At 36.3% G+C, this 21,356-nt stretch overlaps 1 protein-coding gene and 1 long non-coding RNA gene across 3 annotated transcripts; both read left to right on the plus strand.

Annotated features, from left to right (window-relative positions):
• Positions 1-969: 969 nt before the first annotated feature.
• On the plus strand, positions 970-2,051 carry LOC125255239. Its single transcript, XR_007181854.1, has 2 exons — positions 970-1,511; positions 1,630-2,051. It is a non-coding gene; the product is annotated as an uncharacterized LOC125255239 (long non-coding RNA).
• Positions 2,052-5,838: 3,787 nt separating this feature from the next.
• Positions 5,839-21,075, plus strand: pde6c (phosphodiesterase 6C, cGMP-specific, cone, alpha prime). Of its 2 annotated transcripts, XM_048170285.1 has the most exons (22): positions 5,839-6,601; positions 9,284-9,436; positions 11,964-12,053; positions 12,133-12,273; positions 12,348-12,422; positions 12,502-12,566; positions 13,875-13,941; positions 14,215-14,262; positions 14,475-14,624; positions 14,707-14,850; positions 14,925-14,990; positions 15,100-15,246; positions 16,766-16,873; positions 16,954-17,063; positions 17,151-17,238; positions 17,322-17,422; positions 17,513-17,620; positions 17,691-17,754; positions 17,835-17,909; positions 18,022-18,105; positions 18,310-18,463; positions 18,803-21,075. In XM_048170285.1, the coding sequence occupies exons 1-22, from the start codon at positions 6,134-6,136 to the stop codon at positions 18,856-18,858; spliced, it is 2,562 nt and encodes an 853-aa protein (XP_048026242.1). In that variant the 5' UTR covers positions 5,839-6,133; the 3' UTR covers positions 18,859-21,075. The 2 variants fall into 2 exon arrangements, with proteins under 2 accessions (XP_048026242.1, XP_048026243.1); XM_048170286.1 differs by lacking the exons at positions 5,839-6,601; positions 9,284-9,436 and adding an exon at positions 9,531-9,839.
• The last annotated feature ends 281 nt before the right edge of the window (positions 21,076-21,356 follow it).

Raw genomic sequence — 21,356 nt, forward strand, 5'->3', positions numbered from 1 at the left:
AGAGCCCTGACTTAAACCCAATTGAGCATCTCTGGAGAGACCTAAAAATGGCTGTCCACCAACGTTTACCATCCAACCTGACAGAACTGGAGAGGATCTGCAAGGAGGAATGGCAGAGGATCCCCAAATCCAGGTGTGAAAAACTTGTTGCATCTTTCCCAAAAAGACTCATGGCTGTATTAGATCAAAAGGGTGCTTCTACTAAATACTGAGCAAAGGGTCTGAATACTTGGGACCATGTGATATTTCAGTTTTTCTTTTTTAATAAATCTGCAAAAATGTCAACAATTCTGTGTTTTTCTGTCAATACGGTGTGCTGTGTGTACATTAATGAGGGAAAAAATGAACTTAAATGATTTTAGCAAATGGCTGCAATATAACAAAGAGTGAAAAATTTAAGGGGGTCTGAATACTTTCCGTACCCACTGTATATATATTATCTGTTCGAGGCAGGGTTTTGATTCTTTTAAAAGAGACAAAATGAATAAAAATGAACAATATTTTTATATTTGCCAACTTATATACAGTATATAGTAGTGGCCAGAAGTGATGTCCAGAAGGGGATATTTGTATTTAATGACCCTACAAGTTTGATTAAAACATCATCATGTTTTGCATTTTTTAAACATGAGAGAAGAACAAAACACTAAACAGGTTTTATTTTACTATGCAAAAAAAAAAAAAAAAAAAAAAGCATAGAAAAACAAAAAAGCTTGCAGGAAAAATCATACATTGTCTACAACATAATTTGTTATTAATATGTTATGGGTTCTCTCTTGTTTCTGCATGTGTTCATAATGTCTTTGTATGACAGCCTGGCTGAAATTATGTCACAATTTGACGTTTTATTATTGTAAAACAACTGACTCCAATCATATGCAACATGCTTACACAATCTTTAACAATTCTTATAGTAATATCTGAATAAAAGGTAAAGATGTCAATATATTCACTCACCGGCCACTTTATTAGGTATACCTGTTCAGCTGCTCATTAACACAAATATCTAATCAAGCAATCACATGGTAGCAACAATGCATTTAAACATGTCAAGATGATCTGCTAAAGTTCAAACAGAGTGTCAGAATGAGGAAGAAAGGTGATTTAAGTGACTTTGAAAGTGGCACAGTTGTTAGTGCCAGACGGGCTGGTCTGAGTATTTCAGAAACTGCTGATCTACTGCGATTGGCAGTTCTGTGGGCGAAAATGCCTTGTTGATGCCAGAGGTCAGAGGAGAATGGCCAGACTGGTTCAGCTGATAGAAAGGCAACAGTAACTCAAATAACCACTCGATACAACCGAGGTCTGCAGAAGAAACACAGCAGAAGAAACACCGGGTCAACCGAGAACAGGAAACTGAGGCTACAATTCACTCAAGTTCAACAAAACTGGACAATAGAAGAACGAGTCTCAATTTCTGCTGCTCCATTCTGATGGTAGAGTCAGAATTTGGCATAAACAACACGAAAGCATGGATCTATCCTGCCTTTTAAGCTGCTGGTGATGTAATGGTATGTAGGATATTTTCTTGGCACACGTTGTGTTCTTTAGTACTGACTGAGGATCATTTAAATGCCACAGCAAACCTGAGAATTGTTGCTGAACATGTCCATCCCTTTATGACCACAGTGTACCATCTTCTGAACGCTACTTCCAGCAGGATAACGCAAATCATCTCAAACTGTTTTTTTGAACATGACATTGAGTTCACTATACTCAAATGGCCTTCACAGTCACCAGATCTCATTCCAATAGAGCACTTTTGGGATGTGCTGGAACAAGAGATCGTCATCATGGATGTGCATCCAACAAATCTGCAGCAACTTGTATGCTATCATGACAATATGGACCAAAATCTCTGAGGAATGTTTCCAGCACCTTGTTGAATCTATGACATGTAAAATTAAGGCAGTTCTGAAGGCAAAAGGGAGGAAGGTGTACCTAATAAAGTGGCCGGTGTGTGTGTGTGTGTGTGTGTGTATTGTTTCTATTCGAGGATGGGTTTCGAGTCTTTTGAAAATTATAAAATAAATAAAAATGAAAGAATTTTTCTTCTCCTTGTTGATAACAGTATTTCATGACACTTTTTAGTTTTATTGACATAGGTTACATAGCTGGGTTTGCAACACCAGGTTTGCAATGACCTAAATTCCCCGGAAAACCTTGACAAAAAAAGAAAAAGAAAAAGGAAACTTATGTAACTTGTTACAACACTCTTTTTTTGGGGATGGCACATACGAAAGCAAAACATTTGTAAAGGTGACGTACAATACCGTTTAAAGGTTTAAGGTCAACATGGTTTAAATGATTAAAAGTTACAGTAAAGGACATTCAACTGTTTTCAACATTGATAAGTAATGTTTAAGCAAGCAAATCAGCATATTAGAATGATTTCTGAAGGATCATGTGACACTGAAGACTGGAGTAATGATGCTGAAAATTCAGCTTTGATCACAGGAATTAAATTGCATTTTATATTACATTAAAATAGAAAAGTGTTATTTTAAATTGTAATAATATTTCACAATATTACTATTTTACTATAGTTTTGATCAGTGCAGACTTGGTGAGCAGAAGAGACCATACTGACAACAAACTTCTGAACATTAAAATCTACTAAATATTCATTACACACGCTCACTGGAATGCTGGATTCTGATTGGCCGATTTGTGACTTTCAGGTCTGTCTTATGACAAACAATCGTGAACACAATAAAATGATTTAAATCAATTGAACATTTCATTTATTTATTTTGGTAAGCTTCCATGTAAAAAAGCAGGAGACTTGCTGACTGTACGTTATCTGTTACTTCTATAATGGAAACTAATAACAGAGATATTGTAATATCATCATATAGATTAATATAATTATTATAGGCAGTTTGAAAACAAATGCTGTTTAATCTTCCACAGCTTTATTTGCAAAGTTGCTAATACAAGTCAAGTAAACCAGATCTGATATCAAGCTAACTGAGCCTAATCTCAGCTCATTAGATCTTGCTTTTGTAGGCTGATGATGTGCAGCAGACGATCCTTGGCACACTCATGCTGATCCTTTATGGATGTTTGTTTGGGAACGAGGGGGTAAATATAAGACAACTCTGTGTTCCAGCTCAAAGGTGATTCTGATGGACTGCTGACGTTGTCTTGCATATATAAGGGTCAACAAGTCAATGTCTTTACTGTTAGCCCGAGGCCTGATATCTCAAAACAAGCTTTCTCCAAGTCCTTCACCATGCTCCACTGGTCTACTCCAAGCCACTCAATAAATACATGAATGCAGGTCTATCAGACACTACATACACAGGCGGCTATTTAAAACATTGCGTGTGTGACATTTTGTCCATCAACATCCAATTAAATTAATTATGAGTGTGTTAAATTTAGCACTGCTGTGTCTGTCGCCTCCTCGCTGTGAACTTAAACGTGCCAAGCCTTCAAGAGAGGAAATCCTGATAATCACTTTTACTTAATCCTGGATTTACAAAGTCTGGTACATATGATGCAAGGCTTTTTCTTTTTTACAAACTGAATGCCTGCTGCCTGACACCTCCTTGATATAAAAGAGAAGCTCAGGTGTAATCATATCGGAGGAAACAGATCCTGGATGTGCAGCATCACTCCTGTGTGCAGAGAGTGCAAAAATACTAATAATAGCCTGATTCTTACATGGAGAGCTTGAGAGCTATAGGTTTAAGAAAGACAATGCTTACAAGACATTTGCATTTGGGTGGTTGACATATTATTTGACTTTTTTGTATTCAATATCATGATTTTAAGTGTTCAAATGTTGTATATTTAAGGGACTGCCCTGTGATTTCCAAATATTTTTAATCATGATTTTGGCCTCCAGTGTGTGTTTGTATGTGTGTGTGTGTGTGTGTATATATATATATATTGACCAGCAAATCGGCATATTAGAATGATTTCTGAAGGATCATGTGACACTGAAGACTGGAGTAATGATGCTGAAAATTCAGCTTTGCAACACCAGTACAAAATACATTTTAAAAATGTTTAAAATAGAAAAGTTATTTTAAATTTGAATAATATAATTGACAATATTAGTGTTTTACTGCATTTTATTAATTTATTTATGTATTTATTTATTATTTAATAAAAATATGCAGCTCTGGTGAGCATGAGACTTCTTTCAAAAACATTAAAAAACTGAATTATTCCAAACTTTTGACCGGCAGTGAATATATAAAATATATAAAAAGGTAATATGTAAAAGAAATAAATAAAAGTTTAATTTTCAGCAGCTGAAAATCATTAATTCAGTATCCGTTGTCAATACGAAGTATGAAGAAAGTCTAAACCTCGCAGTTCAAAAAGCTTACGCTACGTCCTACGCCTTCCCTATTCAACTTACGGAAAACGTATCTGATGTTTAGACTTTCTTCGAAACTTGAATACGGAAGGCGGTATGGCGGAAGCTAGATATTTTACTTCATAACTTGTTAAATATGGATTTATTTTTTTTTTTTTACACAAATGCATCGCTTCACTTCAGAAGGCCTTTATTAACCCCCGGAGCCGTGTGGAGTACGCGTTTATGATGGATGGATGTGGATGGAACACTTTCTTCAGCTCATACTGGTGACCCCTGTTCACTGCCATTATAAAGCTCGGATGCGTCAGGATATTTATTAAAATATCTTAGATTGTGTCCATCAGAAAGAAGAGAGTCATATACACCTAGGATGGCTTGAGGGTGAGTAAAGCTTGGGGTAATTTTCATTTGAAAGTGAACTAATCCTTTAACTCAAATCTTTTATTTCAATGAACTAAAAATTTTAAGGCAACCAGGTAACTTACTTTTTTAAGTTAAACCAACAACTGTTTTTTCTGAAATTACTTTAAATTTCAAATCAACTACCCATTTGGTGAAACATTTCTCCACAAGCTTTTTATTTTAGCACCAATGTGAAGATCTAATGTGAAAACTTCTACACTGTAAAAAATGGCCGTGATTTTTAACAGTAAAAGACTGTAAAAATGCTGCGGTGAAAAACTGTCAATTGGTTTACAGAAAGTTTCCGTACTATATACGGTGAATAACTGCAATAGATCTAATGGTACATTTAATGTAATTTTACGGTAAAATACCATTAAATTCACAGTTTTTGGAAGTGAAAAATAACAATTCATTGTAAAATTTACAGTGAAAAAATGTAAATTGACATTCCCCACAATTCCCTGCGTGACACTTCACATTTGATATATTTTCGTTGAAATAATTCTGTTTCTTCTTAGTTTTTCTCATTTTTTTTCTAATCAGTTATGTACCTTAGGGTTTTATGTTACATCTAATGTTGTTAAATTAATGTTTATTGCATTTTTAAAATTTCATGCATGTTACCATGATGGTGTTTAGTGTGTGTGTGAATGACACTGTGTGCACCTTCTATATATTAGTATTGTCCTTCTCAGCTTGTGGAAAATCTGCTTGTGATGAACTTTGATTCATCATGTGACTCTTATCACCACTGTGTTTGGTGACTGTCAGTGTATTATAAAGGTACAAAACAGATATTAGTACTTCATTAGGTTGGTAAATTAACATTATATCAGTTAATGAAATACGTTATTTTACCGTAAATTAAAAAAAAATGTTTACGTCGCTACTGTATTTTTTACAGTAAAGTTCTGGCAACCACAGCTGCCGGTTTTTTACCATAAATTTTACTGGGATTTTTTTTTTACAGTGTAGCCCAGTGAACACACACACGCTGGGGATGGTAAGTGTATTAGATCAGAAACAGCATCAGTCTAATCGACAGACCGATGTGACAAATATTGTGTCATGTGCCGACACTTTCTCTGCGGGAGAAAACAGGGCCGTTTGGCTCTGACTGGATTGTCTAACATAAAATAATCAGGGTGGGGATTTGCAGGTTAAGAAAGCTTAGGGGTTTAATGTCATGACGTCACTTTAATTAGCGGCCACTTTGATCCCTTCAGCCTGTAAGCCACTATTCTCTGGGAGCCTGTCGGAGGAGACCAGCACTGATCTCTGCACTGGAGGATGCACCTGTCTGAAGGAGGCCACTGAGAAGCTTCACTTTTCATCTTGACATCCCACAAGTAATGAATTTGTGAGCGGACGAGGAGAGAAGCGCACTTCAAAATGGCAGACAAGGATAGCGTGGAAAAGTACTTGGAGAATAACCCACAGTTCGCCAAAGAGTATTTTGACAAGAATATACGATGCGAGGCCATCGCCGCCGCTTTTGGCGAGAAACTCGACATCAAAGATCCGACCTCGTTCAAGGATGTCAGCCAAATCCAGGAGGCCAAAATCATCTTTGACATGATCACAGAAATGCATTCGCAGCCTATTATGGAAAAGGCCATGCACAAGGTCCTGCAGAGGATATGTATGCTGGTGAACGCCGACCGCTGCAGCTATTTCATACACCGAGCGAGAAATGGCATTCCTGAGCTCGCTACGTGTCTTTTCGATGTCACCCCTACCTCGAAATACGAGGCCAACCTGGTCAACCCTCAGTCTGAAATTGTGTTCCCTACTGACATGGGCATAATTGGTCAAATAGCAACCACCAAAAAACCAGTTAATGTTCCTGATGTCAAACAGGTGAGTAAAAGCAGTAAAGGTGTGCTCCCCTAGTTATTTTTTTTAAACCTTTATTACATTCTGCAAATAATAAACAAATGTGTTCAACACAAACATAATAAATCCAAGCAGCATACATTGAAAGAGAAAAAAAGTATATATTTAAAAAACAATTACTTACAACAAAATTATAACAAATTAAATTAAAATAAAATAAATAAAAATGAAAAGGTTTCCAGCTAATACACTGTAAACCTGAATAAGTTTGCAAAACTCAAAAAATCGGAGGCAATCAGTCGCCTCAAAACTTTTAAGTTAAGAAATAGAAATCCCAGCCCATTTTCAGTTAAACTCAAGCTCGTCTAAATTAAAAGAAATAAGTTAATAAAACTCAAAACAATGAAACAGATCACTTCACTTAAAATTTATCAGTTTTGTGAACTTGAAAGAAAAAGAAAGTTCTAAATACTCATCAACGTTCATTTGACTGAACTAATTTGTTTAATTTAAGTTTGTCCTACTCAAACCAAGTAATTATTTTGAGTGTAAGGTTTTATCGTGGGAACATTCTCAGAACTTTGGAACTTTGAACAAACGTTCTTTCTGTAACGTTGATAGAATGTTCGTTCAATGTTATCTGGTATTTAATAATGTTTTTAAAAAAGTTAGCACAAAATCATTATCTATACATCATTCGTGGAAGTTTCTTTTTAATGTTTTAGTTGGATGTTCATCTAATGGTTTTTTATGTGTTACTACTTGTTTCAGAATGTTTAGAGAACATTAAAAAATAATGTTCCCATCATGTTTGCAAAATGAAAAAATGGAATGTTCCCTTAACGTTTGAACAACCGAGAAAAAACGCTTTTAGTACATTTAAAAAACTGAACATTTTGAACGTTCAGAGAACATCCAGAAATAACATTTTCATAACTTAATGAGAACATTTTGTTGGTTGGGTTAATATATATTGCTGGTAATTCAGAGAGTTTTAAGGCATTCTTTTTTCAGTTACTTTAAGGACTGCAATCAAATTTTAAAATATTTTTTAAATGCCACAAATCACATAGCAAGAGTTTTTTGTGTGTAAAAACTTGCCTATTATCACCTATTATTGCCTATTTGTTTAGCATAAAACATCTAGTTATTCTTTATGTTCAGCCACTGTAATTTCCACTGTAAAATCCTAGTGTGTTTTTTAATTAGCATTTAGCAATGTGTTAAATCTAATTGTTCAAAATTGAAGAAAGCATGTTTTAAAAAGGCATTAAGTATTGTTTTTATATTTCTAATAGATGATGATTTATGCAGATAATCCACACTAAACATGTTATTAATGTGGTAACGTCTACATAAACTGGTTTTATTGTACTCAAAAATATTATTATAATATTAATATGACTAAATCATCCAGACTACATTAGGATACAGCAGAGAAAGTCATTTTTAGTTCAGGGAGAAAGAGCTCCTCAAGCCACAAATGGGTTTTCGCTATTTATAGATCTCTAATATGCTTTACACACACAATCGTTTATAAAAAGACACAGTAGGTTGTAAGCAAAACAGCTTCTTAGGCTTCTTAGGAGAGTCTGTTACTTGAACGGCGAACATTAGTTTTACAAAGGATTAAACTTTTTCTGTCCCCTGGTCACTGAGATCAGTCAACCCCCTGCAGAAAAGCAGCTTATTTTCTGTATTCCTGGTAGCATGCTGCATGCTGATATTATTTAGCAACAAATGACTGTCCACATCAAAGTCAGATCAATTTTGTCAAATCAGCACTTATTTACTTATAATTAAGATTCATAATTTATAAAAGGAAAATGTGAAAGTGAACATTACTCTATATGCTTTCTAAATAAGTGTGCAGAAAAAGGTCTTGAATGAAATTTAACACACAGATTTTCGTTCCATTTATAAAGTATTTATATATTAGATCTTTGAGAAAATGTCAAATACTAAAGCTGTGCTTATACTAAATTAAACTGCTTAAACTGAAAATAAAAAAAATCAAGGAACATGATACACATTTGACATCATCCAGCATACCCATAAAGTCTTAAAAGTATTATATGAATAGTATGATAAAATGAACATAATTAAAGATACTTTCATATGCTATATATACTATGGCACACTGGTGTAACCTCAGCTTAAGTGTCTGAGACAGGGTTAAATGTATTAACCTTCATTACTTAACACAGAAGTGTAAACTGAGGCAGAATTAGTCTCAGTGACAAGATAAAAAATCCAAATGCCTTATTAAAAAAGGTCATTGTAATTAATGACTGTCGCCCTTATTATGGCTGTGTAAAAATTAAGATGTTACTGTAGTTATTCAAAATATCTGTATTCAGCAATGCATCAACAACTGGTTTAAAAATAGGCCTATGCTATGTGTAGGCTAAATAATAATAATTATTCAAAATACCTTCACTTTATTTTGTTACATAAGCTTTTAAAATGTTACCAAATGACATGAATCAGCTTTATTATGATATTCAATTCTGTGGAAATAAACATTTAATTCATTTTTAACTCTAAATACGAGTCTTCACGTATACTGTCTAAAATGGCGAATGGATAGTCTATTTTGTAGTTAGTAGTTTTTAACCGATCTATAGGCTATTTAAAACCAATTTGTCATGAAACGGCTTTATTGAACATTAACGAATACAACACTTCCCTGTATTTGTATCTTAGAATCCCAGGTTCAGTGACTTTGTGGACAAGCAGACAGGATACACCACTAAAAACATGCTGGCTGCCCCCCTCATGAGCGGCAAAGACGTACTTGGTGTGGTTATGGCAATAAACAAAGTAGGAGGAAATGAATTCTCCAAAGCAGACGAAGACGTGAGTATGAGAAGCTAACTTTACTTGAAATATGACATTAATGTGATTTTTTTTTTTCTCAAACATCCACAAATCATTAAATGTGATACTGACCTCAAAGTTTGTGCTGAAACGGCATGACCTGACTGTTCGCTACGTTTTCAAGAGCGTCACATTTACTGTTGCTCGGCAAAATTTCGCGGCGACGCTCTTCCGGTTTGAGGATGGGGAAGTTCTACTCAAAAACTGAAACTTGAAATCATACGGTTGCACTACAAATAATCATTCTGTCAGTTTGACTGAATGAGCTTTAAAATTTCCTTCACGTTCTATTTTCAAATGAATGAATAATGTAACGCTTGGTATGACACGGTATTGGCCCTAACAATAATTTTTCTGATCAAATCCTCACGCCTCTTTCCAGGTTTGTTTTCACACGGATGCTTTAAAAAGTAATTATCTCTCATTTTCACTTTTAATCCCCATTAGCAGTGTTTACTTGAAACATTTCTAAAGCAATATGTATTGACCTTTGATGGAAATCACTTTGAAATATTATCACTCAGTGTTCCAGTTAATAAACATTTTTGATTAAGGCAACTTATGATACATAATATACAGATATAGTATATTACTGCAGTGATATTTAACACATCCAAAACATTGTTGCGGAAATAATCTAGCTTATTCGTGGTCTGCTGTAGTATTTTATTAATGCTTTTACACTTTTAAATTTCTTTGTAATGTTCATTGGTTAGGACTGAGGAGAATAATGTCATCTCATTGTACCGAGTTTTTGAAAATGCTTATTGTTGAGTTCATGCTAATTTTTTGCCATTTAATGGATATTAAAGTTGTCATGAAATCAAAATTTACTTTGTTAGTGCATATTATTAGTCTTGTGGTGATCAATTAATCTGTGTAGGTTAACACACAGAAAAAACTGTTTGTCGCAGTAATCTTTAATCAAAATCTGAAAAGTTACTTCCACTCTGGAATGGCGTTCTGAAATGACGTCAGTTTGATGGTTTGGGTTGAAATCGCTTAAACCACTCCCCTCCAACAGTTAGTCTGCTATGAGCGAGAGATGGAGAGGAGGAGCGCTAAAGTAAAACTCTGCCCTCTATTCAATATTCCGTTTCACTTGGTAATACGTCGCAACACTGGAGAAAAGTTTGCAACTTCTGGTTCACAGGGACTTTAAGTTACTCCTATAATTCGCGCAAAAGGTTCATGGGGCATAGGAAAAATGTAGATAGGAATCTACGCAATGGAAAAAAAATGGGAGTTCTCAACACTGTAAACCCGAATAAGTTTTGGGAATCAGTTACATCAAATTTTTTTGAGTTATGATGTTCCCAATTTTTAGTAAGCAGAACTATCAAGTTTTGAGTTTGTTGTACTCATGTATGATAATTGCTCCTAACTTGAAATACTGAGTTAGCTAACTCATACACTTTAATAGCAATTAACATAAAATATTTAGTTAATTAACTTTTTTATTTTGAGGTCTTCCAAATCAAATGAGTTATTTACTTAACTGTAAACCCTAATAGGAAAATTCTGAAAATGGCAACTCTAACATGTTAACAATAGCACTTGCATTAACAATGTGCTACTTGTACATGATGTTACTCTCCAAAAACCCCAAAACTCTTCTAAATTAGCATAACAAAATATTAATCAATACTAAATCTCCCTTATCCATTAATTTTGCACAAAAAAACATTATATAACTCATTTTACATTTACTCTCCCTTTTGAGTGCAATGGGCAAAGCATGCTGGGACATAGAAATCCCAGCCCAGTTTCAGTTAAACTTAAACTTAAGTCCATCTAAATTAAAAGAAATGAGTTCATACAACTCAAAACAATGAAACAGTTGTTTACTTAAAATATGTCAGTGTTGTGAACTCAAAAGAAAAAGAAAGTTTTAAATACTCATAACAGTTAATTTAATTTGTTAAATTTTGTTAAATTTTGTCCTACTCAAAACAATTAAGTATTTTGAGCATTAGGGTTTACAGTGAATGCAGATTTCACTTGTATTCAAGTTGTTCACGCACTGACCAGAAAGTTTTTGAATCAGTTTGAAAGTGACTAATGTGTGAGCATTGCTTCTTACATCTCTATGCTAACTAACAATGGGCATAAAAATTGTCCTTTTTTGCTGAAATTATGCTAATGTTTTGTTCCAAAAATGTCATCATGAAGTGTCCATAGTGCTTTCTTCCATATCGTGATGTACATCTGAGTGAAACGATTTCTTAAACAAGAAAAAATGTAGGGCGGGACTTGATTTTGTGCATCAAGAATTGATTGGATGGCCGTGGTTTGCTATTGCTGTGATGTCATGTGACAGGTTGTCACAGTAAACACATCATCAGAGAAGAGATGTCGTTGCAAGAGATACATTTATGAACAATAATGATGTGCACAGATAAATCATTTATAACAAACACTGGAATATTCCATAAAAAAATAAGAATTTTCAACTTTGATTTCATGGTGACTAAATAAATGTGTTTTTTTTTTTTTTTTTTTTCAGCTCTTCACCAAGTACATCACTTTCGGCACAATCATCGCCCTACAGCATTACACTACATACATGTATAATGTGGAGTCTAGAAGAAGCCAGGTAATACTATGGACCACAACACCTAATGATGTTTGACTGTGATTTAAAACTTGATTCTGACTGTAAAGCACCGCCACAGGTTCTTCTATGGTCTGCGAGCAAAGTGTTTGAAGAGTTGACAGACATTGAGCGACAGTTTCACAAGGCCCTGTACACCGTCAGGACCTACCTCCAGTGTGAGAGGTACTCTGTCGGCCTCCTGGACATGACCAAAGAAAAGGTTTGTGACATATCATGAACATCCTCCATTTGGTCCACTGATCAGTGATTCATAAAACGCTCGACTTTGTTTAGGAGTTCTACGATGAGTGGCCGATTAAATTGGGAGATGTGGAGCCATACAAAGGCCCGAAGACACCTGATGGCAGGGTAACAAATTTATTTCTCTTCGGTAAACAAGTCAGTATTGCTGTCTAGGATTATTATAACTTTTTGTTTCTTCTAACAGGAAATCATCTTCTACAAGATCATTGATTATCTGCTAGAAAGCAAAGAAGAGATCAAAGTCATACCGTAAGCATCTTTTTTATAGATAAAAAGAATATTATTTACTCATACGTCATGTGTTCTGTCACACACACACACTACATGGGCAAACCGTTTGGGCACCATTTTCGAACTGGCTTGGCTAATTGAGTAAAATCTGTGAGAACAAATCTTGTACAGAATTGTGCACAAGGCCTGAACCCAATGAACACCTTTGGGATGAACAGTAGAGCTTGACCGATAATTTTTCCGATACGTAAGCATTTAACCCAGAGAGTTTAAAAACAGGTGAGGTGAGAGAGCTTATGAGCAGTGTTGGGTGTAATGCATTACTAGGTGATTAATTACTGTAATTTAATTACTTTTCCCTTGAAAAAGTAAAGTAAGGGATTACTCTTAATTTTTCTGTAATTGAATAAGTTACTTCTGATGTAACTGCATTAAATACTGTACACTCTAAAAAATGCTGGGTTAAAAACAACCCAAGTTGAGTTGAAAATGGACAAACTGAAAAATTGGGTTGTTTTAAACTGAAATTTGCCCAATTGGGTGAACTGTTTTAAAAAAAAAAAAACTGTATTGCCTTAAAAGCAAAGTATTATGGAAATTAACATGTATTAATTTGTCTGATAAATTAACATTTATTAATATGTTTAATAAATAAAAATTAAACAATAAACATGTATTAAATCTTCATTATTGTTGCCTCTAGTAATTATGTGTCTGATTTTAATTTCCAACCTATTTTGGGTTGGGTAGTTTTAAACAAAACTGTTTAACCCAACTGGGTTTGTCTATTTTCAACCCAACTTGGGTTGTTTTTAACCCAGCATTTTTAGAGTGTATAGACCACAGAGCAATTCTCTATAAAACAATAGTGGATTTAACATCAAAATGTATCGTCTTATGTTAATATGTATGTTCTTAATGTGACCTTCTCTCTTTAAATGCTTTGGTCAGTTCAAGAATAATTGCCTGTTGTTAATATTGTTGTTGCTGCTTCTGTTGTTATTAACAAAACACTGTTTTTATTGTGAAATGAAGATGAAATTAAGCAAAAACAGAAGTAAATCATTAAATTTCGGTTCTGCATATCAGTTATTGGATAGGCATTGGTTGTAACAAAACAAAATCGGTTGATATCTAATGAACTTAAACACCAAGTGTGGTCCAGACAAGAGTGGTCTAGACAAAACTGTTCGGAAGGACCAACTCACTATTAATGCCAATAGTTTTGAAGTGAAGCATATGGGTGAAGTGTTTGGGTGTCCACATACTTTTGCCCATAACATACTAGCTTGCCAGTCTCTCTAATTTGAATGTTACTGCTTCCAGGACCCCTCCTGTTGACCACTGGGCACTTGTTAGCGGCCTCCCCACCTACGTGGCTGAAAATGGCTTTGTAAGTCCAAAGCATTTTCTTCAACAAAATCCATAACTATGCAGTTGATAATGTTTGATAATGTTAGACTAGTGTGGCAAACCAGCTCAGGGTTGGTTTTTTATTTTTCACCATTGTGCCCTTGAGCAAGCACTTAGACTAAAGTTGTTTGATAACCAGGTTAAATAACCACTTAACCCAAGTTAAATTAGATACTTAATGGGTTAAACGACTACTTGCCATCTTCTTGCATATGTTGACGGGAGAAATCTTGTGCTATTTCTCTTTCTGTAGATTTGTAACATGATGAATGTTGCTGCTGATGATTACTTCACATTCCAGGTACTGTAAGCCATCCTGAGATCAATCCTTCTCAGAGCTCATATTATTCCTAATCCACACCTGAAATAGACACCTTCGAAATAGATTTAAACTGAGCTTTATTTTGGTCATAATTTTGATTAGTTTATTGGCAAGGTGACTGTAAATATTTTTCCAGTCATCATACTGTTAACAAACCTGTTTTAATTTGCCTTTTTTTTGCAACTTTTCAGAAAGAAGCTGTGGACGAGTCGGGTTTCGTCATCAAAAACGTCCTGTCCCTTCCCATTGTGAACAAGAAAGAGGAGATTGTGGGAATTGCCACTTTCTTCAATCGAAAAGACGGCAAGCCATTCGACGAGCAGGATGAACAAATTACTGAAGTGAGTCAGATGCTCACCATCCTTCTGGCTCCATGAATCTTGTGCAGCGACACTAACGTCTGTTTTTTGGGCTTCATTTCAGGCTCTAACACAGTTCTTAGGATGGTCTGTACTGAATTGTGACACATATGACAAACTGAACCGGATGGAGTGGAAAAAAGATATTGCACAGGAAATGGTCATGTATCAGACCAAAGCCACTCCAGCTGAAGTCCAACAGATTCTGGTGAGTGAGGCATCATTCTGTAAGAAACTGCAATCTGTTTTATAGTGTTGACTAAACATTTTTTGTCTTGTCAGAACACCAAGGAGAAGTTTGACCAAAACCCTGAGGACTGCGATCAGAAAGAAATGTACAAACTCTTGGTATGATTTTTCCCCCTCTAAACCAATATATTTATAGTGAACAGACTGATCTGATATGTTCCATGATATGATTGATTTTTAATATATCTACCTGTATTTTAACACACAGAGAGCCACCATTCCAGAAGCCAAAGACGTTGATCTGCTAGAATTTAGTTTTAGTGACTTTCCTCTCTCTGAGGTTGACCTTATCAAATGTGGCATTCGCTGTTTCTTTGAACTCGGAGTGGTGGAGAAGTTTAAAGTGCCAGCAGAGGTGAGACTGGACTTTACAAGCATTTGCACATAAACACAGTAGACTTTGGGCACGCAAAAATTCTTCAGACACTGCAATTAATAAATCCAAAATGAAAAAATATACAATCTACTCCACTTTCCCGCAGTGAAAGTATGGATCACACTTTAGATTAGGGTCCAATTCTGTCTATTAGCTAACTATTAAAGGTGCAATATGTACGAATTTTGCAGTAAAATATACAAAAACCACTAGGCCAGTATTAAATATTTTGTTCACTTGATTTTTTGCAAGTACCATGCTTTGCCATACCTCAGAGAAAAACACTATTTTGTGAAGTAGCTAACATAGCATAATCAGATGCAGCTTTATTTTTAGTAACAGTAATACAGCATTTTCTCCATCATACAATACGTTTTAAAATTAATTGCATGCCATTTATCAACACAAGCCATTCAGCATTTGATATGATATTCAAAAATCGATCTAGCTTACTGCAGTGTGCAAGAAGTGTCTCATATCAGCCACAGAGCGAACGCACAGAGTAACGTTATAACATTTTCAACACACTCAAATGTATCTAATATGATAAACAGAGCTGCGTTACCTCATACTCATGACCGGAAAAGCGGAAGCAGCGCCGGCGACTGTGGCATAATAAAAGTTCCACTGTTCGCGGCGTGTGTTGCGCAATCGCTCCAGCGGCCTCGTTCAGCTCCCACAACTCTCGACCTGCTCTGCTTCATACTACAAGAACGTTAATAATCGCATCCATTTCTTCCCGAGTCCCATCCCAATTCTTTTCCACCGGCTGTGAGGTGAAGACCCCTAAGTTCCTAAGATTCCACGCTCAAACTTGGCGTCATCAAGCTACGCCTTTGTTTTGAATAGGCCTCTAGCAACCTCTAGAGGACAGAAAATCTTACATATTACACCATTATCTACGATTTTTGCCTAAATAAACTTCTAATGGCTGCGTATTAATAGTTAGTAAGGTAGTTGTTAAATTTCAGGTGTTGGATAGGATTAAGGGATGTAGAATATGGCCATGCAGAATAAGACATTAATATGTGCTTTATAAGTACTAATAAACAGCCAATATCTTAGTAATATGCATGCTAATAAGCAACAAGTTACTAGCAAGAAGTGGACTCTAAACTAAAGTGTTAACAAAGTTTGTGTTCTTTCAATTCAGCTAAGAGGTCATGCCATGACTTGGTCACATCTTCACGTGATACGAATTCTCACCAAACTTGAACATGGCGTAATGTAACACTTCTTTGCACAAAATAAGCATTTCCAGTCTCCAGCATTCACATGCGTGTGAATGGAAGTGAATGGATTGAGAAGAGTAGTGTAAAGCTGATTTTCTAAGTAGCACTCATCTTATTACTAGCTTATGTTTATTTGGCAGGTGATTAGCAACAACCAGACCTACAAAGAAAGCTCAGCAGATTTGCACAGAAATCAAATGCCCACCATTCACAAAGTTTTGCCATTGCAAAAATATGGACTTAAATGCCATCTACACTTTCACCAGGTCCTGACTAGATGGATGTACACCGTACGAAAGGGCTACAGAGATATCACTTACCATAACTGGAGGCATGGGTTTAATGTGGGCCAGACCATGTTCTGTCTTCTGCAAGTGAGTGTTTTTAGTCCACACATCATGTTATTTACCATTAAAGAGGTCAAAATATTGAATATTGTTTGCTTGCCTAACAGACCGGAAAGCTGAGAAGATACTACACAGACCTTGATGCCTTTGCGATGGTAGCGGCTGCATTCTGTCACGATATTGACCACAGGGGTACCAACAATCTCTACCAGACAAAGTAATTTAGTATATATATATATATCACTACTAATATTTTCCAACAAACCAAGGAAGACATTTTGCTCACAATCCATTTCCAACGTAGGAGCGGATCGCCTCTGGCGAAGCTTCATGGATCCTCCATCTTGGAAAGGCACCATCTTGAATACAGCAAGACACTGATGGCAGAAGAGGTTTGTTTGAGGACACAAAGCGCAAGTGCTCCAGAGTTTAATGCAATAACCAGGCCAACGTTATTTTTTTTGCTCTTTTACAGAATGTTAATATTTTCCAAAGTCTGCAGAAACGCCAGTTTGAGACTGTCCAGCACTTGCATGATGTCTGCATCATTGCGACTGACCTGGCCTTGTATTTCAAGTAAGCGCTCAAGAGCATCTCTTCACCTCAAGTGGAGTCACTCTTGAAAATATCACACTGACGATGGTCTCGTTTTCTTTCCCAAAACAGAAAAAGGACCATGTTCCAGAAGATTGTTGATGCCACCGAACCAATGAGTGATGAGAAGGAAGCGGTCGCCTATGTGGCCAACAATCCCATTAGGAAGGAAATCATTATGTAAGCATCACTTCTACTACTTAAAGAAAATACTGAATCGAGCGTTGATGTGTTGTTTGATTCCAAACAGGGCAATGATGATGACCGGTTGCGACTTGTCTGCCATTACCAAACCATGGGAAGTCCAGAGCAAAGTATGTGCAGCTGTGGTTATTCATGGTCAGGATTATCCAGTCCATGGGTTACTGTGAACTAATGGCGCTTTTTTCTGAAGGTGGCTCTCATGGTGGCAGCTGAATTCTGGGAGCAGGGAGATCTGGAAAGGACTGTGCTAGATCAACAACCCATTGTGAGTTTGTGGAGATCAGTTTCATCTAGTTCTGCTTTTGGTTTTTGAAAGGTTGCATTGTAAGAAAACTAGTGCCTGAATGAGAATATATATCTTTTGAATCTCTTCTCAGCCCATGATGGACAGAAACAAGTCGGATGAACTTCCGAAGATGCAGTGTGGTTTCATTGACTTCGTGTGCTCGTTTGTATACAAGGTAAGTCCATCACACTGTCAAGCTGGAATCAATTTGGTTTTTGCACAGACATTCGTGTAAGCAGAAAATGGGGCGACTGTCTATAATGGCCTGTCCTGGAATGTCAGCACAACATTGCTAAAATGTTCTGACAGGGAATGATGGATTGCCAATTACTGGTGGGCTTGTGGATGCTTGCAATAACAGGCCTCTTTTTTCATACAGGAATTTTCAAGGTTCCACAAAGAGATCACTCCTATGTTTGATGGCCTGAACAACAACAGGGTCCACTGGAAGGAACTGGCTGATATTTACCAAGCAAAAGTAGACGCTTTGGAGAACGAACGGAAGCGACTAGAAGAGGAGCAGGCTAAAAAAGGTACTGTTGTCCTTTTTGGCACTTTTATAGACGGGGATAGTGGATAAAGGAAAGGAAATGATGAGGGAACCGGATATGAACATGGCAAGAATCGCCTGCTAGGGTAAAGCTAGCTGTGTGACTTTTATACCGCGCAAGCCTGAAAGTCTTTCTATCACAGCCTCGTTTTAAACTGCATAAACTATTCGTCTAACCTGACTATGTTGAAAGCATGTGTATATGGGATATCTTACGCTAATCCTCATAGCCTTGGGGACCAAGCGTACATGACATAACCTGTTACATCAACTGCAGGAATTTTCTCTTACCCTGTTTTTTTGCTTTTCTTCACTCATGCAGCTGGTGGTGAGGATGGAGGTGAGGGAGGAAAATCCAAAACCTGCACCATATTTTAAACATCATCCACCAGAAATTCAGAGCCACAGAGAAGTCTGGGCCAGCTGGCAAACATGTAGAGGGAGGTGAAATGTGCTCCTAGGATCACTACATTTTCACCAGCTTCCTCCATTTTCTGTCTCATTTCCTCGGACGTACCTTCTCCAAGTGAACACGTAGGCATTCACCAGAAATGGAAGAACTATACCTGTCAGATTCTCTTTCTGATGGGGTGCCAGCCTAGAGCACCAGCTAATTTTCACAATATAGACAATTTCATGCTTGTTCCTAATCGTTGATTTCACCTTGACTGTACCTTTTCACATATAAAACTACATTGGAGGAAGTAATGCATATGCAACTACTACATTTGCCACACAGTGGTGGCCAAAACACAACTCTATACAAATGTTCAATGTGCTATAGTTCAAAGAGCTGACTTTGAGTATGGCTTTTGAGTCCATAACAGTTCTGGCATTATGAATTAGAGCAATAACTTTTTTTTTTTTGACAGTAACTAATTTATCAAAATAGCATAATTCTCAAATGATTCCTGAATCATTTTGTGTTTAGCTTCTCTGTAAAATGATCTTAGAAGCTTCCAATTAGATTTGTCTTCTTTTCATGAATTCACTCCCATTTAAAGGTGAAGTGTGTATTTTCTGTGCTACCAAATGGGATTTTTTAACAAGTTTCCTGAACACACCCCCAATATGTAATTGGTTAAACAAACAGATAGCCCTGCCCCCAAACAAACTCCAATGGTGTTGCTGTCGCCAGGCTGTTTATTGTTTTGATGGCGCCTTTTTTGCGTTAAATTAACTTACAAATGGCTCGCTTATAGCTTTCTCTGTATATTTAACAGGGGGGAAAGTATTTTAACATCCCATAAAACTATACACTTCACCTTTAAACTACTGAAAAACATTTGAATACATATCAGTTGCTTTGTTTAGAGTTGAAGGACCAACTCGTCTGAATAAGCTTTTAGAAAATGGCTGATGGCTTATTAGCAAAAGCTTTGCAAAAAGCACAAAGATCTCATGCTACAAGTCTTTTACACCGAGTTGCTCAAAGGGGCGATGGCACTGCTAATGCTAAACATCTCTTGATTTGCAGCGTTAACCACTCGTCGCATTTGCGTTTGCTTGTCGCAGTTGCATTTGGATGGATACGATACAGGACGTTCGAATTCTTAAAAGATGCAAACACTTTTCTACTTTTTTGTTCTTTAAGGAAGATGAAGCTGTCAATGGATTATGTATTTGGGAACGTTTCAGCTGTGGAGAAACATTTATGACCAGAACTTTGATGTTTGTTCTTTAATCATTTAATGATACCTATAAGCATTGCACATAGTTTTTAACCATAATGTATTATCGAAAGTATAACATTGAGTGTATTACATAGAATATCAATTGATAACATAGAGATATTTGTTTATACCAAACGTATTCTAAGTTGTATTCTATGGAGACACGAGGCACAAGATGTCAGGGAATATTTAAAGAAAGTACATCATATGCTGTAACAAGGCAAGAGGGAACGGCCAGTTCTTGAACCTATAAGGGGATTTGAAGTGAGTTTGATGGGGGAGCAGCTCCTGAGATTCACTCAGTTTTAATCTTTAAATACCATGCTTATTTAAAGCAGACTGCTGAAGCCTCTAGATACCTCCTCTGGCAGAAGGCACTAACCCAATTTGTAAGGTCAAAGTCTCCTTTTTTCTGATCTTTTGAGAATTTGATGACAGCGCTAACATTTGAACTAGTGAACGAACTGTTCAAAAATAGGTCATTATGCTCTGCTTTAGGAAAAGTACTAGGCCCCGATTTGACCAACCAAACAAATGTATATAGCCTCTATAAAATGACCACTGAAGAGATGTAGTAAATGTACTAACAAAAAAATACAATTCTTATGCAACATCCGCTTGTTAGAAAAATCAGTTAAGGCCTTTAATCCAATAACAGGGGCCACGGCGGTCTAAATAACTTCACTGGAACTACTGACTGCACTTAAATGTCAAACCCTCTAAATCCAGATCAGACAGAAGAGGCCAAAAGTGAGTAAATCTCATCTCAGGTTTATGGTTTGTACACTTTGTTAGGCTTGTGTATAAAATCTTTTGGAGTGAGCATGGAACTGATATCCGATCCTCTTATTTACTGAATACTACCGCACATATAAGATACTGTAAATTATGTCATGTGAACAAATAAACACATTATTCAGAGCTTCTGGAGTTTCGAGTAGTCTTTGACCACATCTACCGTTAGTCTGAGGTCTCTGTGAACGCACAGTTCTGTCAGGTTGCTTAGAGGGCATGTCAGGAAGCTCTCATGACTTTTTTTTATCATGCAGTGGATTACCTAATAAAGCTGGATCATCCCCAGGTAAAGAGGCTCAGGTAATTGGCTGACAGCTGAGACAAACGACTTTTCTCTCTCGGTGGATCGAGCAACATCGAGCAAAACGCTTCAACTTTTAGAACTACACCTCTTTTGTCATTTTACAT

The sequence above is a fragment of the Megalobrama amblycephala genome, linkage group LG20 (genome assembly GCF_018812025.1).
Source record: "Megalobrama amblycephala isolate DHTTF-2021 linkage group LG20, ASM1881202v1, whole genome shotgun sequence".
NCBI lineage: Eukaryota > Metazoa > Chordata > Actinopteri > Cypriniformes > Xenocyprididae > Megalobrama > Megalobrama amblycephala.